The sequence below is a fragment of the Pogoniulus pusillus genome, chromosome 3 (genome assembly GCF_015220805.1).
Source record: "Pogoniulus pusillus isolate bPogPus1 chromosome 3, bPogPus1.pri, whole genome shotgun sequence".
Classification (NCBI taxonomy): domain Eukaryota; kingdom Metazoa; phylum Chordata; class Aves; order Piciformes; family Lybiidae; genus Pogoniulus; species Pogoniulus pusillus.
In genome coordinates this window covers 48,015,527-48,035,274 of record NC_087266.1, presented here as the reverse complement: position 1 = coordinate 48,035,274, position 19,748 = coordinate 48,015,527, and the positions used below count along the sequence as shown (strand labels likewise).

General features: G+C 48.8%; 1 protein-coding gene and 1 long non-coding RNA gene across 2 annotated transcripts in view; one reads left to right on the top strand and one right to left on the bottom strand.

Moving 5' to 3' along the window:
- Positions 1–10,051: 10,051 nt before the first annotated feature.
- The window catches only part of SIAH3 (siah E3 ubiquitin protein ligase family member 3), a 41,413-nt gene continuing 31,716 nt past the window's right edge, over positions 10,052–19,748 (top strand). The window contains exon 1 of the mRNA XM_064175200.1: positions 10,052–10,428. Coding sequence (XP_064031270.1) covers positions 10,294–10,428 — 135 coding nt within the window. The 5' untranslated portion in view covers positions 10,052–10,293. The remainder of the gene's footprint in view (positions 10,429–19,748) is intronic.
- On the bottom strand, positions 10,829–12,123 carry LOC135192226 (uncharacterized). The gene is made up of 2 exons (XR_010308932.1): positions 11,994–12,123; positions 10,829–10,999 (listed from the first exon to the last, which is right to left on the bottom strand). It is a non-coding gene; the product is annotated as an uncharacterized LOC135192226 (long non-coding RNA).

Below are 19,748 nucleotides of genomic sequence, written 5' to 3'. Positions count from 1 at the left end.
ACAGTGTCACTTTTACATCTGTGGTTAAAGAAGGGGTGACCTAATTGCTGTCTACAACTACCTGAGGGGAGGTTGTGGCCAGGAGGAGGTTGCTCTCTTCTCTCAGGTGGCCAGCACCAGAACAAGAGGACACAGCCTCAGGCTGTGCCAGGGGAGATTTAGGCTGGAGGTGAGGAGAAAGTTCTTCACTGAGAGAGTCATTGGACACTGGAATGGGCTGCCCGGGGGGGTGGTGGAGTCGCCGTCCCTGGAGCTGTTCAAGGCAGGATTGGACGTGGCACTTGGTGCCATAGTCTGGCCTTGAGCTCTGTGGTAAAGGGTTGGACTTGATGATCTGTGAGGTCTCTTCCAACCCTGGTGATACTGTGATATAGTCATACAGCACTGCCCAGCTTGCCTCACTTTGCTGTTTCCCATGTCAGCCAAGGCAAGGCAGATGTGGTGGGAGTCCTGGACATCACAGCATGTCTCTAGCTCATGAGATGCTAGTCCAGCTGCAGAGAAAGAAACAGTCGCTGCAGGATGTAGCCTGAAGGGATCTGAGTGGCTTTCACTACGCTGTCCAGTTGGCGATGGCAGACATCAGTCTGCTTCATCTATGCTGACATCAGCATCATTGTAAGGGTATATTAAGGTGAAGGACAGACCAACAATTCATCTCAGGCAGGACTAGCCATGTCTATTTCTGTCTCCTAAAGAGATCTCGAAGGTGGCATAAATGGTCTAAGAGTGAAATCCTGCCACCAGATACCTGTCTACAAATGCCATCAGTGTCATAGGGGTACTGCATATGAACATGGGGGGAAGATTTGCTGCTCCAGGTGAGGCCCTTCTTGCTAAGCATACTGTTTTGTGGAGGCCTGCTGGGCAGATGAGCTCCTGCACAATCTCTGACTTAGGTGGGCTTTATCTTAGTTGAAAAAGTGCCACTGGTTGCCAAGCTGCCTCTTGTGTATGCACAAAGGTGAAAGGACATGATCTGGGGAAGCTGTTAGCAGGTACAGCTCATGAACAATGGATGCCTGTGGCAATACACTGAGATGTGGTAATGATCTTAACAGCACTTGGCACTGAGCACTGCTTCCCAGCCGCAGTGCTCTCTGACTCTCTCTGCCGTTAGCTGAGCCTCACAGTACTATTGCAGCAACACTGGCATTGGAAGGCACTCTTTTCAAATGGGGGGGTCACCTCAAATGCAGGTTTTGAATCCCCATGTGTCCTACCCATCCAGGTGTCATCAGGTGGATCCGTGAGCCTTTAGATGGCAGGAGTTGGTGAGACCTTCAAATAGCGATGGTGGCTTCTGAGCTCAGTGGGCTGACATGGGAGACTACTGCTCAGACCTGCCCAGGAGACTCTCATGAAAAGGGCTTTCAAATTCAGAAAGGGGTCTGAAATTTAGGCCTAATTGATGCTTATCCAGGTATTCTCAGCATGCCTGTGTTGGTCAGGGTTACGGCTGGCAATGAGGAGCTTTACTGCCCAAAGCAGAATGAGGACTGTAGAGGACACAGGCTCTTGCCCTGGTGTCTATTTAGACTAATTTAGGGCCAGGCCAGGGGCATGCTGTGGCCAGGGGGAACAGTGTGGGCTGTACACATACCTCTACAGCAGACAGGAACCCTTGCAGAGACTGCTCCCCTAACGTGACCAGGGCTGGCCTTCCTCCACAGCGGCTGAGCAGTGTCAGTGACAAATGAGTGCTTGCTGAGACAGTCCCTGCCGTGGCACCCACTGCCCAGGTGGGATGTTTGGGGGCTTCTATGAGGTAGCAGAATATCAGGTGTTGTAGTCAGTACTAATTGTGTGCCAATACCCAGCTTACTGGGCTTGGGATTCATCTCACTTGGTTACAGAGGTACATGATGCTACATCAGTGAGAGTAACAGGTGTGCAGCCAGTGGAGACATCTTGCACTTTCAGGTGGTGAGTCATCTAACCTGGTTTAGATACGTCCTTTAACCTGAGAAGCCTCAGACCTGCTTCTCCTCACTGGCTCGGGATGCACAGCTGACCAACTCAGGCAGAAGCATCTACTAGAGAACAACATGTGCCACCTCTGGTGGCTGGGAAGCCTTTGGTGAATGTCTACTAAATCTACCTCAAGCAGATTTTGAGGACAGAAAGGACCAACGCCAGGAAAACAGAATCACAAAACCTTAGAAGCTGGGAGGGACCTCCTGAGGTCATCCAGCCCAAACCTCCTGCCAAAGCAAATGTGGATGTGGAATCCAAAGCTCTGAAGCAAGTCTGAATTATTTACCATTCTTTTGACCCAGAAGGGAAGAGACTTCAGTCTGTTTTTCTGGGTCACTTGGACACAGTCCTCAACCTCTCCTCCATGGCAGAAGTGGGAGCAGCACGACCTGGCTCAGCAGGGCTCATCTGCATGCCCAGACGCAGCTCATGCTTTGCTCAAAGAGCCGCAGAACGGTCTGGGTTGGAAGGGACCTCTGTGAGAGCAGAGAGCCTGCCTGCCCTCTGCACGTCTCCGCATGTGTCCCCGTGCCTGCTTTACAGCAGATACCGGGGAAAAGCCGCGCATCGTGAGCCTGGCAGGCTCCTGGGGAGGCGCCCAGCATCCTGATCACAAACAGCGCTGGGGCTGAGCGCACGCTGCGATTAAACGGTGACAACGACGCTGCTGCTGCTGCGGCTTGCTGCTGGCTGAGCGCAGCTCTGAGACCTCAACGCGTTCCCAGCGGCAGCCTCTCGGGTGGGCTCCCCGGCACTCTCCAGCCCTTAAAAACCTGCTCGGGATTAGAGGCTACCTCTGAAGAAGCCACTAACCGGGCTGCCGGCAGGAAAAATAGCTTCCTCCTTCCCTGTGCTTTTTATCAACCAAGGCGGGTGGCTGCAGTCCATCCAGCCCCATGCTGGTACGGCCTGGGGCAAGAAGATCTCTGCTGGCTGCTGCGTTAAGCTGGCAATTGAAAGCAACACGTCTTTATGGTAATGTAGGCACCAGGCAGGCACTATGAATAGGAAATGATGGCAGTTACTTTATCTAATAACAGCATGAAAGTGGAAGTGTCTTTATTGAGCTGTTGGCTTGCTGGTGAGAATTAAAGGAGATGCTCTCTCGGGTATAACACTTGCCGACGGAGCAGCCATGAGAGATGGCCATAAACTCTCCAGTAAATAAGTGAGCAGAGAAAGGGAGAGCATACCAAACGCAGCAGTGTGAAGGCACAACATAAAGAAGGTGGAGGCAGCAACCTTTTTCCCTTGGCAGCAGATGTCCCCCAAGGAGAAATGGAGGATTTCCCTCTTGACACGATGCCTGCAAAGCTCATGTACTGCTCACAGTATCACAGTATCATCAGGGTTGGAAGAGACCTCACAGATCAAGTTCAACCCTTTAGCACAGAGCTCAAGGCCAGACCATGGCACCAAGTGCCACGTCCAATCCTGCCTTGAACAGCCCCAGGGACTCCACCACCTCCCTGGGCAGCCCATTCCAGTGTCCAATGACTCTCTCAGTGAAGGACTTTCTCCTCACCTCCAGCCTAAATTTCCCCCGGCATAGCCTGAGACTGTGTCCCCTTGTTCTGGTGCTGGCCACCTGAGAGAAGAGAGCAACCTCCTCCTGGCCACAACCACCCCTCAGGTAGTTGTAGACAGCAATAAGGTCACCCCTGAGCCTCCTCATTACAATGCAGGAAGGAATGGCTTTGGAAGGAATGAAAGAAGAGCACATCTTGCCACCTTAGTGTCCTTCAGTACCGGAGGGAAATGTAAGTACCTGCCCAAGGGAGATTAGCAGGAAAATCCCAGCTCAGCAGCTGCTCACTGATGATGCTCTCTGCAGGTGGCCAGAAGGTGTGAAAATGCCTTCTGCCCTGTGACAGATGGAGGAGACTTGGCCCAGGCATGCAAACGATGGTCACATACATTCATGGTTATTCCAGTGATGATGTTGGGTGTGCAGAGTTGCAAAGTACTTCTGAGGGCAAGGACTATGCATGGTTGAAAGCAAGCAACCCAGAGGGAGGAGCCAGCACTGAGGAAATGTTAATAAGAACCTCAGGACTATGAACCTGGTTCCAGTTGGGCAAATTCCATTTTCTCCCTAGTTTTGTAAGCTGATCTGTGGCATTTGTCACTGATATCTTAACTGGCATGTTATTTAACTGCTCTAAAGGCTGCTTTTGACAGTTCCCACCCAAAAAACCCCTGTCCTTTAGAGAAAATGAAAGTTGTTAATAAGTTTCATATCAGTTCCTGCTTAAAGCATCCATACAATCCCCATGCAGCTATTGCTTACATGGCAGTATGGGGTCAAAAATGGAGTTTGGAAAAGACATTTGGCAAAATAATTCCACAGATGAAGTACTTTGTAAAGCAAACAACTCTTGACAGCACTTGCTTTTGAAAAAAAAAAAAAAAGAGCAGATAATTTTTTGAAAGAGGGGAAAAAAGATTCACTGATGTCCTTGCCTCTCATCATTATGGGCATCAGAGAAGAGGGGAGCAAGGAATGCATTTCCCAGGCAGATTGGCAGTTCTCTTTCCTGCCCACAGGCAACTGGTTCCCATGTGGCTGTGCTGAAGTGATGTCAAATCTACCCTACGAATGAAAAGCAGGTGTGGAGAATGGCATCCTAAAGAAGGGGAGTGTCATGCCTGCTACCAGCACATCGTGATGCTGTGAGCTAAATGGGTCATTTGGCTTCTGCACTCATCAGTGGTGATCAGGCTCAAGAAGAGATGAAGAGGAAATGTGCAAAGAAAATGCAAGAGGCAAGGCAAGGTTCTTGAGCAAGGAAGAGACTTTACAAATGAAACAGTACCTGCCTGTTGGGTTTGCTGAAGCAGGTTTTAGGCAGGAAGTGTCTTCACAAGGAGAAGGTCTGTGATGTCAGATGCTCTCTCATCTCAGCATGGGGAAGAACAATGACTTTCTGGAGGAAGAGGCTTATGCAGGTAAATAATTCAGACTGGAAATGCAATAAAAAGTGCTGGTGGTGAAGATAAACATCCTTTGGAAGAACTTATCAAGAGGTGCCACTGGTCTCTCTTATAGGAAATGACAAAGCCAGGCTTCTGGGAAAGGACAGACTCCAATCAAAGCACAAAGCAGTCTGAAGTGACATGTGCTTTACAGGGGACAGGTTGAAGGGCTAAAAATCTCTGGTTCTGCTTCCCAAGGGATGTGTTCTCCAATGCTCAATTGCAGGTGCTGAGGGAACACCAGGAGAATGCACAGCAGGTGGTGGCCCCTGCCTAGAAGTTGAGTCGATGTGCTGTCTGCTGTAGTTACTGCTAGGGACTGGGTGCTGGAGAAACCATGCTCCTGAGCTGGTCTTTATGTTCTTGCTTAAAATGTCTGAGGGACAAGAGAGGGGAAAGATAATCAAAAGGGCAGACACCTCTCCTCAAAATGTGCCATGAGACCCAGGAAAGCAGATGAAGCTTCACACAGGAAGTCTGCATGCAGAGGATGCAAAAAACTCACTGATGTCACAGTCAGGTCAGGTGAAATGCATCCTCAGTGTGTCCCATTCCTCCCCACAACTATGGTGGGAGCTGGGATGATGCACTTACACACAGACACTCACAGGAGAGATACCTAGTTGGCACAGATCCTGCTCCACCAGCCCCTGACCAGGCAGAAAATTGACTTGAACCTTAGCATGACTGGGGTAGTGATCTGTTTAGATATCCAGCTAGCATCCCTAGGAGGCAGGGCTGAGACTGTGAAAGGAACCCTTCCCTATCCCAAAGTGCCCATGCAGGCTGTCCCTGCAAGAAGACAGTGGCAACTTAGCTTGATCTAACTGGCTCCCCAAGGACATATAAATTCTGGAGCCAGAATATGTCTCATGTCAGCCAGCCTTGCCAAACGGGCTGGTAAGCTGCCCAAACCAATACTTGTGCTGCCATGAGCATCATCCACTTTGCCTGTCCTTGAGATAAAGGCTACATTAGGTTGCCTCTGTGTCTGTTGATAATGGAGAGCAGCCTGGTGCCATCTACATGGAAATCAGCCTGTGGATGTCTGCAAGACACACAGGTAGAGATGAGAAGCAGCTTTGGTTTGCTATACCCACAGCAGAAAGGGAGAGCGAGCAACACGCAGGAAGATTCACTCCCAAAACTACCCAATCTGAAAAATAAAGAAATCTGATTGAAACCCAAGCCCTGCAATTTAACTTCTGAGTTTGGAGTGAGGGAGGTATCTCCCAGGCTCTCTCTCATTCTGCCAAGTCACACAGAGTCTGGACACCCGCTGTTTCCCCAGGAGCATTTCCCTTTCATCTCAGTGGCTTGGACTGAAAGCAAAGCGAGCAAACTGGGGAACTAGCACTGCTGCAGCCACTTTTTATGTCTAGTTGATCCTATTATTGTGCTGCCCTGATGCAGCTGCACCAGCACTATAATCCCATGTGTGTTGCTGTGATGCCACTGGAGCTGCTCATCTGAGAAAAGGTCTGGATCCTAATGAAGATTTAACCTATGTCCTTTTGCCATGGCACACTTGCATGCTACAGAATTAACTACATTGAAAATAATTACTTGTCATCAGAAATCTGCAGCCAAGAGTTAAATGGGGTTTATCAAGTGCCCCTTGCGTGTGGATTCATTTCTCCTCTCTCTGGATCCATCCATGCAGCTAAAGCATGCTGCTGAGGGTCTACTGCATGATTTGAGAATGGGTAGAGCTACAAAACTTGCATCCCCAAGCCTGGGTAAAGCCACCACAAACTCAGTGACTGAGTTACATTGATCACAGAATCATAGAATCAACCAGGTTGGAAGAGACCTCCAAGATCATCCAGGCCAACCTAGCACCCAGCCCTGGCCACTCAACCAGACCATGGCACTAAGTGCCTCAGCCAGGCTTTGCTTGAACACCTCCAGGGATGGTGACTCCACCACCTCCCTGGGCAGCCCATTCCAATGCCAATCACTCTCTCTGTTAAGAATCTCCTCCTAACATCCAGGCCAACCAAGAGCCCTTTGATGTGAAAGCAGAAAAGGCCTGGATTCATGCTCACACACCAGACCACACTGCTGAGCTCCTGCTTGCAGGTGAGGCTCCACACATGGACAGCTATGGCAGCTTGGCAGATGTAGGGTCCTTTGTCAAGCCAATGCTATGCTGCATGTTGATATGCAAGTGGGTGCAGCACATGAGTCTCAGAATGCAACCACCACAGGGAATAAACCATGTTCTGAATGATGAACATGTGTTCTTGTTTCAGTGGGGGGAGAGCTAATTGTCTTCCTAGTAGCTGGTAGAGTGCTGTGGTTTGGATGTAGTGAGAGGACAATACTGATAACACACTGATCTTGGAGGTCTCTACCAACCTGGTTGATTCTATGATTCTGTGATGTTCTAGTTGTTGCTAAGGAGTGCTTAAGTCAAGGATTTCTGTTTCCCAAGCTCTGCCAGGAAGCAGGTGTGCATGAAGCTCAGGAGGACCATGGTCAGGACAGCAGGACAACTGACCCAAACTAGCCAAAGGCATAATCCATACTACAGAAAATGATGCTCAGTATATAAACTGGGGGAGTTGAATGTGAGGTCAGATCACTGCTTGGGCATCAGTCAGCAGGTGGCGAGCAATTGGATTGCACATCATTTGTCTTTCTTGGGTTTCATTTCTCTTCCTCTCATTTTGTTATATTCCTCTTCATTACAGTTGTTGTTATTATCATTAGTTTAATTGTTTAACTTCTTTTATCTCAGTCCATGATTTTTGTTTCTTTCTTTTTTTTTTTGATTTTGCATCTCACTGGGAAGGGAGAGGAGTGAGTGAGTGGGTGGCTGCGTGGTCATTAGTGGCTGGCTGGGCTTAAACTACAATGTGAGTTCATGCACTGGGAAGGAATTACTTTGAGGTACACTGATCACCTCTTTTCATCCCTTTTCACAAAGGGATGCTTGTGGGGAGGTGCTTCTCAGAAAGTCACATGTAGAAAGCAAGACAGGACAGATACATATGGGGATTTGTGCACTGCAAAGATCCCTCACCAACACTTGAAGATTTTGGGTTTTTTTTTTGCAAGCACAACAACCTTTTTTGTCTACCAGTGGCCAGGATCTATATTTAGGTTGAAGATGTCCCTGTGCACCTGTTGGATCAGAGACACCTCCTCCTGCCCTGCTAGATGTGGTCAATGTCCTCAAGTCTAAGCGTTCAGTTGAGTCAATCAGTCAAAGAGAAATAACGCCAGGGGGTTGAGGTGGTGATAATCAACGTAAATAGCAAGGACCTTTTTCTTCATTTAAGGCTCTGATGGCAGAACACTCGCACTGATAACTTGCAGACTGAAATTTGCTGGTATAAAGTGCTCGTGCAGCTGCCGACTGCAAATCAGGCAGAAATAAATAATAAATAGCTGGATGCTCACAGCTACTTTGGGGAGGAAGAAAAGGATACATTTAAGCAAATCAATTGGCTCACTTGTCCTCAAGTCAGCCTGAAAATATCCTCACACTGTCTCTCAGCACTGCAAAAATTATCTCCTGCTCTAATTTGCAAGCAAACGTTAAGAACTAAGAGATATGTATTCCTCCCATCTTTAATGTTTTGGGGGGCAGCTGTGTGGTTAAGTGTTTCAGCAGTCACAATTTCCCACTTATTTATCTACTCAGGGCCTCTTTTTTCTTTCCTTTTTCTTTCACACACAGAATCTCTGCAGTCTGGCAGAGCCAGTATTGCAGTATTGATTGAGGAAGAGCCAGTTGTGACAATCCAGGTTCAGGCTGAGACCTGCAGGCTGCTCCAACCAGAGCACAAGCCTCACTTGCATTTAAAAAGAAGCAAGGGGGGGAAATATGGGGGGGGAAAGGGAAAAAAAGAAACCCTACTTTTATCTGCTCTGCTTTGAAGGAAAAAAGGATTACCAAGGCTAAATAAGCCATCTGAGTACTTAGCTAGCAAGCCTAAATAGCACCCTGATAGGAAGTTCTGGCAGAGAGCTAATTAAATTAGCCCTCTTTGATTTATTAACAAGCTGAGCAACATATCACACAGGACTGTCCCATGAAATGAATGTGCTTTCCAATTCCCTTGGCTGCCCCGGTGCAGTCACCTCCCAGAAAAGCTGGTTCTGGGAACTCAGGTTTAATGAGACTCGATGGCTTGAAGGGGATCCCTGCCCACCAGCAGAGACAGGCACCGGCAATAAGGCACAGAAGCATACTGTTTCCCTTGCACTCCCCTAAGTCCTTTTTAATGCCTAGGACGATCAAATGGCTAATTTGCAAGTTCCTGCCCACCCATATGCAGATGAGTGACAAGCCAAACCCTTCTGCGTGTTTCATTATTCTGTTGAGTTAGAAAGCCACTTCTCCCTCAGTGCAAGTTTTTTTCCTGTGTGTGCTCTCATGCATCATGTATTTCATTATTTTTAGAAGCATGCTCTGTGTCTTTTTTATGCTCTTGTGGTTCCAGTAGCCAGCAGTTTCAGTGGTTTGTGTCCAACAGACCTGATCCACTGGCAAGCGTAAATCAGGAACACACTGCTGACTTTAAACGGAGTTATTCCAACTTACACCAGACCTGAGACATGACCTCTCCTATTTTTAGGGTGTGGGGGGGTGGAATATTACTTGGGGGGAAATGTTATTTGTCTGCTGGGACTCTCATAGAGAAGCAGAATGTAAAATTCAGCGAACTTCAGAGTGGTGAAAATCCCAACCAAAGCCTGTGAATGCACAGACGTGACTCTATTTATATAGTGAGCTCTACTTCTGCTTAACCCCTGCGAGGAATTGTGTCTCACTTGGCATGCCTGATTTTTTTCTGTCTCAGTAAAACATAGTCTACTCAATCTGTTTTTTGATGCTTTCGACCAGTTCCACTGGTGGCTTCTTCCCTGAGCCTTCCATTTAGCTTATCTTAGAGCTCTTTTGTTAAATTAAGGCAATTAATAAATAGAGACGTTAAGCAATCCATTCTGCCTGCATATCTGCACAGCCTTACGTGTGACTGGCTGTAATCACAAGATAAATGCAATGTGCTGATGTATGGTAATGTTCAATAATACATTCTCCACCAGGCTCTATTCATCAGGGAGTTTCTGGGGGGGAGGCATTTGTTATTGGCTGTCTCTGGACCTCAAGGATAACATTTCTGTCCTTTCCATTGGCCGCCCTGCTGCTGCAAGCCTCTTCCCGTCTTATTTTGATGATGAATATGAAGGCATGCTAAGCCGTGCCGGAGCGCAGCTCTCATCCACTGCACTCCCTCCCCGGGCTCAAGGACCGAGGGGCTCCCTCGCTGCTTCTCCTGCCTACCACCAGCAGCAGCAGCAGCAGCAGCAACGCTAAAAGTTGTGATGCTTTTCTTCACCCAGTGCTTTGGGGCTGTGTTAGATCTCATTCACCTGCGTTTTCAGCACTACAAGGCAAAGAGGGTTTTCTCAGCTGCTGGGCAGCTTGTCTGCGTTGTCAACCCAACACACAGCCTAAAGGTGAGTTAATTTCATTATTGTTAATCTTTTCTGACATCCTCTCATCTTCCCCCTTCACCAGCACTGGCGTTTCTCTGCAGGGAGCGATACGATCCTCTGGCAGCAAGGGTAGAGTGCTGTTAACACATTGCAGCTCTGGCAGAGACTCTGCGTGCATTGTCTGGCTGCATCATTCCCTTCGGAGCGGAGGAGAGGCAAGCAGCTGCTCCAAGCAATCGCGGGAAGTCACTGCTCCCCTTCCGCGAAGTTTCCTCATCCCTTGCACCCCTATAATGAGCATGCATGTTGGAAGCAGCTGGAAAAAAGAGGACTGGAAAAGTTAGTTAGATGAAATAATGGTTTTCAGTGGAAGGCTGCTGTTGGGTCTCCCAGGCTGACATCCAAGCACAGCAGGATGCTGCCAGGCAGTGGGGAGCAAAGAGAGGGGCAGAGGGGGATAGCAGCAGAGGGTCTCCTGCTGCTGGTCTCGTTTGTTTCTTTGAGGGCTAAAGAGCTATCTCCAGCTCCCGAGGGGAGTCCCAAGGTGTTCCTTTGGCAGTGAAACTGTCCTCCAGCCGTTTGCAAGGTGAATCTATTTTGGGCAAGAGAATAAATTTGCCTTAATGCAAAGCTATTTATAGCCCCCAGAAAACATTTCTTGTACTTGCACAGTTCTGGATTCTCACTGACAAAGTGTTAACAGCTCCATCTATGCCAGAGCCCTGATGTTTGTGTGTCTCGGAAGAGCAGCAGGGGGAGAAAGCAACTGAGAGGATTTAATTACTTTATCACAGTAGTGAGTGACCAACTTTAACAAAGTGACTCCTATTTTTTGTGCAAAGCCCTCCAGACCTGACTTGAGATGTAGCTCCCTGTAGCCTGGCACAAGCATGGAGATAAATTTAATTAAGGTTGGCTCTGCTGAGGTTTCTGTGAGGAACTTGGAGGGGTTGTGGGGAGCATCTTTCTCAGACTGTGGATCCCTGGGAAAGCCATGGACGGGGTAAATTCCTGTTCAGAACAACATCCTTCCCCTAAAAACAAGCAGACTTCCTGGAGTTGTATCTCCAGTCTCAGGCTTTTCTCAGGCAGAGAGAGATTGTTTGTTGCAGGACTCCATCTCTGGGAGAATTTCCCTCCAAGGCTGTGGGGAAATCTTCCTTCTGTTCTACTCAAGCAAGCACTGCCAGCTGTCTGGGCCAGGGTCTCCCAGGGGGATGGTCTGCTCGCATGTGGGCTCACCTCTCCCAGCATCAGACACAAGTTCCTTGAAAAGCCCACAGCCCTGTCATTATTGGAAAGGATCTGGCCATCCAAAGAGATAAAAGAAACAGCCACACTCCTATGGGCTTGGGGAGATTTTGTAAGTGACTGCTTCTGTGCCTGACCCCTGTTATGTTCAATAGAATCATGGAGTCAGTCCGGGTTGGAAGGGATCACAAGGATCATCTGGTTTCATCCCCCCTGCCATGGGCAGGGACACCCTACCCTACCCTACATCAGGCTGGCTAGATCCCCATCCAGCCTGGCCTTAAACATCTCCAGGGACAGGGTCTCAACCACCTCCACCCATTGCAGGCTCTCACCACTCTCATGCTGAGCAACTTTCTCTTCACAGCCAGCTTGAACCGATCCATCTTCAGCTTCACTCCATTGCCCCTGGTTCTGTCCCTCCCTGATAGCCTGAAAAGTCCCTCCTCAGCTCCACTGTCCCACCATACCTGCCCTTTTCCCAGCCCACGCTGCATTTCCCCCTTTTATCCCCCAAACCCAGAGCACCTGGGTGCTATTGGAGTCTCCTCCCACCCCAGGTGTGACCTATTTGCCCTCCCCACCCACTCACTCCTCTTTATAACGGGGCCCGGGAGGGGCAGCAGCTCTAAGTTTGCCCAACTGGGCAGAGGGATCCTCCTCCCATCGTCACTGGTGAGTGCCCCTGGCATGCACTGGGTGAATGGTGAAGGGATTCTAAAGGCCGGGGGGCCTGGTGGCCCCCCGGTGAGCCAGGCCAGGGACTCAATGGCTGTTCTAAAAGCATGCATTGTGCACCACAAAGCTCTTTTCAGGTGTGCCAGCGTTTGGATTCTCCAATCACTGCAGAACCTGGAAACCATGGGACCTCTTGGACACTTGGAGTCTTTGTGACTAATATTGTAGCTTTCCCTTTCATTCCCTGTTCTTTATATTCCCTCTTCAGTAATTCCTGGGGGGCAGAAGCTTTAGTACAAAAGTTTATCTGCTTGGCCTTACTACAGACCCTATGAGGAGAGGCTGAGGGAGCTGGGGGTGTTTAGCCTGGAGAAGAGGAGGCTCAGGGGGGACCTCATTGCTGTCTACAATGTGATTGCCTCCTGCTACTTTCATCTATAATTTAAATTATTATTTTAAAAGAACAGAGTAGCAAAAAGGTCACTGAAGGTCACAATACCATTTCAGTATCAGCAGCACTGTCTGGTGAGGTCCCATAAGCACACAGAGGCATGTCCACTGATTTCTATGCTGATAGCTAAGGCTAGACTTGAATTCAGCACTTCAAACCCTCTCAAGTTGCAGATTTGCTCAAACTCAAAGCCCAGAGAGATGTGTGACCCCAGAACAGTCTTGGAAGCTCTTGAAAGCAGGCACTGGATGAAAAACTCTCTTGGAAACAAATGGGAACCTCCAGAAAAAGGGTATCACGTGCCAGTGAAGCCCAGTGAGGTTCATCTTGATCTGGGTGGGAACTGCTGACACAAGAGGGCTGCAGTGGGAACTCAACTGCACGTGTTTCCCACCCAGGATCATGTTAAAGCTTTGTGCCAGAAAGGACTGGTAGGTTAGATCCCTTTCTGCTCAGCATGGCACCAGTGATGCCTACCCACCAGTGCCAGGCAAGGAGCCTGCAGGTCAACACCAGTTGTCTCTGAGTGACACCTATTTTTCCTAGTTGAGAAGGAATCACCACCAGCTCACAAGGCAGCTTGTCCAAAGACTGAAGTCAGAAACAAGCCAGATGAATTTGCTTCTTGGGATGCCAGTTTCACCCCAGGATGAACAGGGATGCGCAGGGAAGCTGTGATTTCTCTCTCCAGACCTCTGAAGCTGGGACAGAGGAATGCCCCCCCCAAACTGACCTGTAATCCAAATGGCACCTGAGGGACCATTGAAAGTGAGAGAGACAAAGATATTCCTCTGTGGTGGCTTACAGCATCACGACTACTTAGGTGGTCCATAGTCTATTATTTCTAGATGGGTCATTTCAACTGTAACACTCTGCTGACAGCCCCCAGATCTATCTTAACAGTTGACAAGTGGAGTGAAGACTGTATTAAGGGCCACGGTCGATGAATACCAGCCGTTAGGAAGCAAGGGCTGGGAGCAATGTCATTTCTCTCCCTTCCATTCAAGGCTTAAACGTTTTGTGCTTACTCCAAAGCTGTGGCCTCTTTGCAAGGGGATTGTTTTGCTCTGTGCCTGCACAGCACACAGGGGAGGAGGCTGCAGACTGAGTGGCGAGGATGATAAATGACAGGCGTCGCATCCTGTTGTGGTTACGCACGCTGACATCCCTCACACGGGTCAGGTCCTCAAGCAGTGCCTAATTCCCTTGGAGTCAAGTTTCAAAAGAGCTCCACTCCCTCTCTTTCCATCCAGGATGGTGCTCAGGGATGGTGATGGGATCCACGATTAGTAATCCCATATGTGTAGTACAGATTGAAGGACAGGTAAAGCACTTGGTGAGTGGCAGAGGTCAGGGGAGCCCTGGTAGCCTCCAGGGAAACGTTGCACCAGGTTCTGATGTCACAGACTCATAGCTAGACCAAGAGGGGGCTCTGGTACTGTCAGCTGGACCTCTGGCCGTGAGCAGAGCCCATCACTTGCCTCTTCAGTCCGAAGGTTGGCAGAGAAGTACAGGCTTAGAAAGGAACCCGTGGTTTTGTCTCACAGAAAGGCTCATTAGCTGGCAAGGCTGATGAGTGATTTGGTTTATCTTCACAGAGAGGACAGCAAGAGTGGCAGCTCAGACACCTCTATCGATCTGCTGCTGTTTTCCCTGTGTGCAATAGGCTGGCACAGGCCACTCTGAACAAGGAAGGACAATTCTGCAACTGTCTCACTCTGTTTTGGCAGTTTGGCAAGGGGATGGCGAGGGGCGTGGGGAGGTGTGTGTTGTCTCACAGCCTCTTTGTCCTCCTTGCCATTTGCTGTTCTTTGTCCTCTTACAAGCTTCCCCAGGCATGGCAGCAACACATTACTAGGCAGTGCTATGCTGGGATCAAAATTCACTTGCCAAGCAGAGAAAACCACATATTCACCACACTTCCATAGGTCACCTTCATTCCTGACCATATTATGTGCATTTCCTTGTAACCTGTCTCACTTCAAGCGTGTGGCTGCTCTAACATCTCCCCTTGGAGAAGCACATCCAGGCAGCAGAGCTCCTCAGCCAAGTGGCTGCTCCCTCCAAGGCCATATTAATTAGAGGAGCACTGCTTATGCTGCTGGCCACAGCATGCAAGGAAAGATTTAAGATGCTCCTTGTTTGTAGAAGAAATAAGCAGGGTTTGATGGTCCTGTGGAGATGAAGATCAGTGAACTCCTCTGCATTCTCCCCCAGTAAATAGCAGTTCTCCCCAGTGCTGTTAATTGCATCCCAGGGAGAAGGCAAAGGTGGGCTATACATCCTCACTCCTTAGCTGGCATTGGTCCCTGACCCAGCCATGCACAGCAGGGAACTGCAGAGCAGTCACTGCCCAGCCAGGCACTGATGCCTGGTGAGGTGCTTGTTCAAGGAGTTACTTACTACCTTTTCACACTCAACTTTAACTCTTTGTAGAGTGGGAACAAGGTTCTTGTAAAGAGTAGAAAAGGGCACTTACAGTGTTCTTGTATGAAACACTTGTCTCCATCTCTGTAGGACTTCAAGGAATTCACTGAGTTACAAAAAGAGTCGTGTTTAAGAGAAGGCATAAATAGTTCAGCTTTATGTTCCAACAGGATTGAAGCATGGTTTATGGGGCCAAAGTGTCTTCTAGTTATTTGTCAAAGCAACTAGCAGATCTGCTCTGAGTTAGGGAAGAGATTTGGATCCTGTTATAACAGTCTGACTCTGTGCAGTGGCCAGCCAAATAGCATTGTAATCCACTTTATCCCCAGCAGGAGCTATGGTGCATCACCCCCCTATGAGATGTATTCCTTTGTTTGGTGCAGGGGAGGAGAGTGACTCTGAAACTTGCTTCTAACAACTCCCAGACATCCTCTGCTACTGTCTTGGCACATACAGCCTTGAATCTCCTGTTCAGGGCTGTGATGTGGGGAGCCCAGGTGGCATTTGGCCCTATTGCCCAGCAGAATCATGAAAAACATGTTGAGAAAGGCTGCAAAACTCCTGATGCCTGCAAACTCAGGCTGCTAGCAGGGCGCCTGGGTCCCATTTGGGCTGTGGCCAGGGCTCTGTAAGCACTGTACACCTCGGACTTTGAAATGCTCTTGTAGGGAGGCAAACAGCAGAAAGCAGCACTGTACTGCCACCCCTCCTTCAGCTCTGCCTGTGTTTGAAGGAATTTCAGTGGGCAAAACTGGAAACCAAGTTGACTACAAGCAGCCCAGAACCCTGTGTCAGTGCTGGTCCTCAGAGGGCACTCTAGCAGCTCTGCCGAGGCACTTCGTCCGTTCACCGATGCCACTGCTTGGTCCCAGGAGCTCCCCTCTCCCATAAACCATTAACCCTGAGCCCACAGACCCACATACCTACACAACCCAGTCACAGTATCACAGTATCATCAGGGTTGGAAGAGACCTCACAGATCATCAAGTCCAACCCTTTACCACAGAGCTCAAGGCCAGACCATGGCACCAAGTGCCACGTCCAATCCTGCCTTGAACAGCTCCAGGGACAGCGACTCCACCACCTCCCCGGGCAGCCCATTCCAGTGTCCAATGACTCTCTCAGGGAAGAACTTTCTCCTCACCTCCAGCCTAAATTTCCCCTGGCGCAGCCTGAGGCTGTGTCCTCTTGTTCTGGTGCTGGCCACCTGAGAGAAGAGAGCAACCTCCTCCTGGCCACAACCACCCCTCAGGTAGTTGTAGACAGCAATAAGGTCTCCCCTGAGCCTCCTCTTCTCCAGGCTAACCAATCCCAGCTCCCTCAGCCTCTCCTCGTAGGGCTGTGCTCAAGGCCTCTCCCCAGCCTCGTTGCCCTTCTCTGGACACGCTCAAGCATCTCAATGTCCCTCCTAAACTGGGGGCCCAGAACTGAACACAGCACTCAAGGTGTGGTCTAACCAGTGCAGAGTACAGGGGCAGAATGACCTCCCTGCTCCTGCTGACCACACCATTCCTGATGCAGGCCAGGATGCCACTGGCTCTCTTGGCCACCTGGGCACACTGCTGGCTCATGTTCAGGTGGGTATCAATCAGCACCCCCAGATCCCTCTCTGTCTGGCTGCTCTCCAGCCACTCCGACCCCAGCCTGTATCTCTGCATGGGGTTGTTGTGGCCAAAGTGCAGCACCCTGCACTTGGAGCTATTGAACCCCAGAGCTGCAGCACAGCCTGGGATGTGCTCCAAGCACACTGCAAAGCAGGGCAGCTCTGAGCTTCAAGCATGGTCTCTCAGAATGGCAATCACAGCATCTCCTCAGCGGAGGGAGAAGGAGGGGAAGAGCCACTGCCTCAGAAGTTTCTGTGTTAATATGCTCTGGCTTCCTTCTCCCCAACTGCAGCCCCAAACACTCTGCTGAAATTTAATTACCACTGTTAACTCTCCCTGACTTGCTACAGCTCTGAAGACAGGATAGAGTGGGGATGCCTTGAATCCTTTCCTATCCACGTGTGATTTTTGTGGGTGAACTTTAACAATAAACCCAAGCTGGCTGTGGGATGTTTTGAGTCAGGTGTTATCAGTGGAAGGTGGCACTGTTATTAGAATACTTAGTATCCAGAGGAATGCATCTCCCCTCAGCAGTGACAATTTCACAGTGTTGGGTTGGAGGACAGTAAACTTTACCCAGCTCTACTGGTGGCTGTGTAAGGCAGTGAGCAACCAGGGAGGACACAGCTGTGCTCTTCTGGCTGTGTCAGGCTAGGGTAGCAAGGACTACTGATGGGAGCAATGACCATGGAAGCCATGACCAAGACATGCTGCCCTCAGGGTCTCTTGGTGGCACTGCCACCAAGGTGACATGGCAATGCATGGCACAGTGTGGTGCAGAGACATGGTCATCCTTGGAGCTGCTGGAGGTGGGTGCCAGGAGGCACGTGAGCCAGAAAGGGAAGAATTCATTTAGAGAGATGAACAAGATTGAGGTAATGGGCTGGGCAAGCAGTGGCAAGCAGAGTTGAGCCACCACACTTGACAATCTGGGTCCAGCTTCTGACAGAACTGGGGAGAGCCTGGGCCTGAAGTCTCTACCTGGGTCTGGGTGAACCTGGCACTAACTTCCCAGACCACCTATCCAGGCCCATACTGTATCTGAAAATGAAAAGCAGAGATCTTGAGACACTAAACACCTTATCAGACTGGGCTATTTTTCTTTCTTTCCATAGCTTGTCTGATTTTGTTAAGTACCTTTTCTTCTGCACCATTGTTCTTTCTCATTCTGCCCATTCTATTTAAAGTCTTAAAGGAAAAAAAATTCTTCTACTCTGGCAGTTCAATAACCTAATTTTGGGCTGTGTTTTTTTTTACTCCCACTGAATGTAAATCATCACTAATTTCGTTGCAACTTTGGATCTCTTATTTTCCTCTAAGCTACTTCAGCAGAAATCACAATCATTCAATGCTCAGCTTGTTTGATTCTGCCGATTTCCCTATTGACAGCTGAAGTCCCATTTTGAAACAATCACCAGCAAGATGAGGAGAGCTACAAAAAGCAGGCAAACATTGCTCTCACCAATCATGGATGAGGCTGCTGAGGAAGCCAAGTGCCTTACGTGCCTGCTAAACCTTATTTCCCTGCTGCATTGGGCTGGGGCTTGAGCAGACAGGTCCAGCTGGAGGTGCCACAAATTCCTCTTGTCTGCTCAGCACCAGTGATGGTGAAAGAGAATATCTTGCCTCTCCTTTGGTATGGTGGAGTAAATCCTATTTCTTGCCTCTCCTTTGGTATGGTGGAGTAAATCCTATTTCTTGCCTCTCCTTTGGTGTGATGGAGTAAATCCTATTTCTTGCCTCTCCTTTGGTGTGATGGAGTAAATCCTATTTCTTGCCTCTCCTTTGGTATGATGGAGTAAATCCTATTTCTTGCCTCTCCTTTGGTATGATGGAGTAAATCCTATTTCTTGCCTCTCCTTTGGTGTGATGGAGTAAATCCTGTTTCTTGCCTCTCCTTTGGTGTGATGGAGTAAATCCTATTTCTTGCCTCTCCTTTGGTATGATGGAGTAAATCCTATTTCTTGCCTCTCCTTTGGTATGATGGAGTAAATCCTATTTCTTGCCTCTCCTTTGGTATGATGGAGTAAATCCTATTTCTTGCCTCTCCTTTGGTGTGATGGAGTAAATCCTGTTTCTTGCCTCTCCTTTGGTGTGATGGAGTAAATCCTGTTTCTTGCCTCTCCTTTGGTGTGATGGAGTAAATCCTATTTCTTGCCTCTCCTTTGGTATGATGGAGTAAATCCTGTTTCTTGCCTCTCCTTTGGTATGATGGAGTAAATCCTATTTCTTGCCTCTCCTTTGGTATGATGGAGTAGGACCTATTTCAGCATGGATTTAAGCTTGGCAGTCTGGTGCATTTGCTGCCAAAGTAGGCACATTTCTTCTACATCTGTACTGCAGGACCAAGTACCTGGGCAGGGCTGTGGCCACAGATGGTTTCAGCAGCCTCCCACGAAGCTCTTTCCCCTAGAGATTATTGAGATCCTTGCTGAGTAGCAAATTGTCAGTGGTGCATAGAGATCTCCTGAAAACTGCTCTGGGTGACCTGCTGTTAATAGCCACCTGCAATGCTCCTGCTTAGCTGCTCACAGCATTATCCTCCAAGCAGAGAAGAGTATTCTGGCACTACTGATGAATTGCCTGGCACATACACAGGGTGCAATTCAAAGCACTTTTATTTATTTAGAGGCAGTTTTGAGCATCTTATATAACATTAATGGATTTATCTCTAGCTTAGACATTTAGTCTCAGCAACAACATGAAAGCATCACTGGGGAAGAATAGCAGAGGCCTCTGAGTACTTTGCATGTTAATTTCAGTGTACTCTTTTTTTAAAAGTAGAAATATTTGAAGCAACTTTGAAAAGGACTTAATCAGTTCTTTCCACATCAGATGTAGTGCTTCTGGTTCTAGCCTTTTTCCTCTGAAGCAATTTCATTTTGAGCTGTTACAAAGTGAACTGCCATCTGCACAGCTTTAGGGACGTT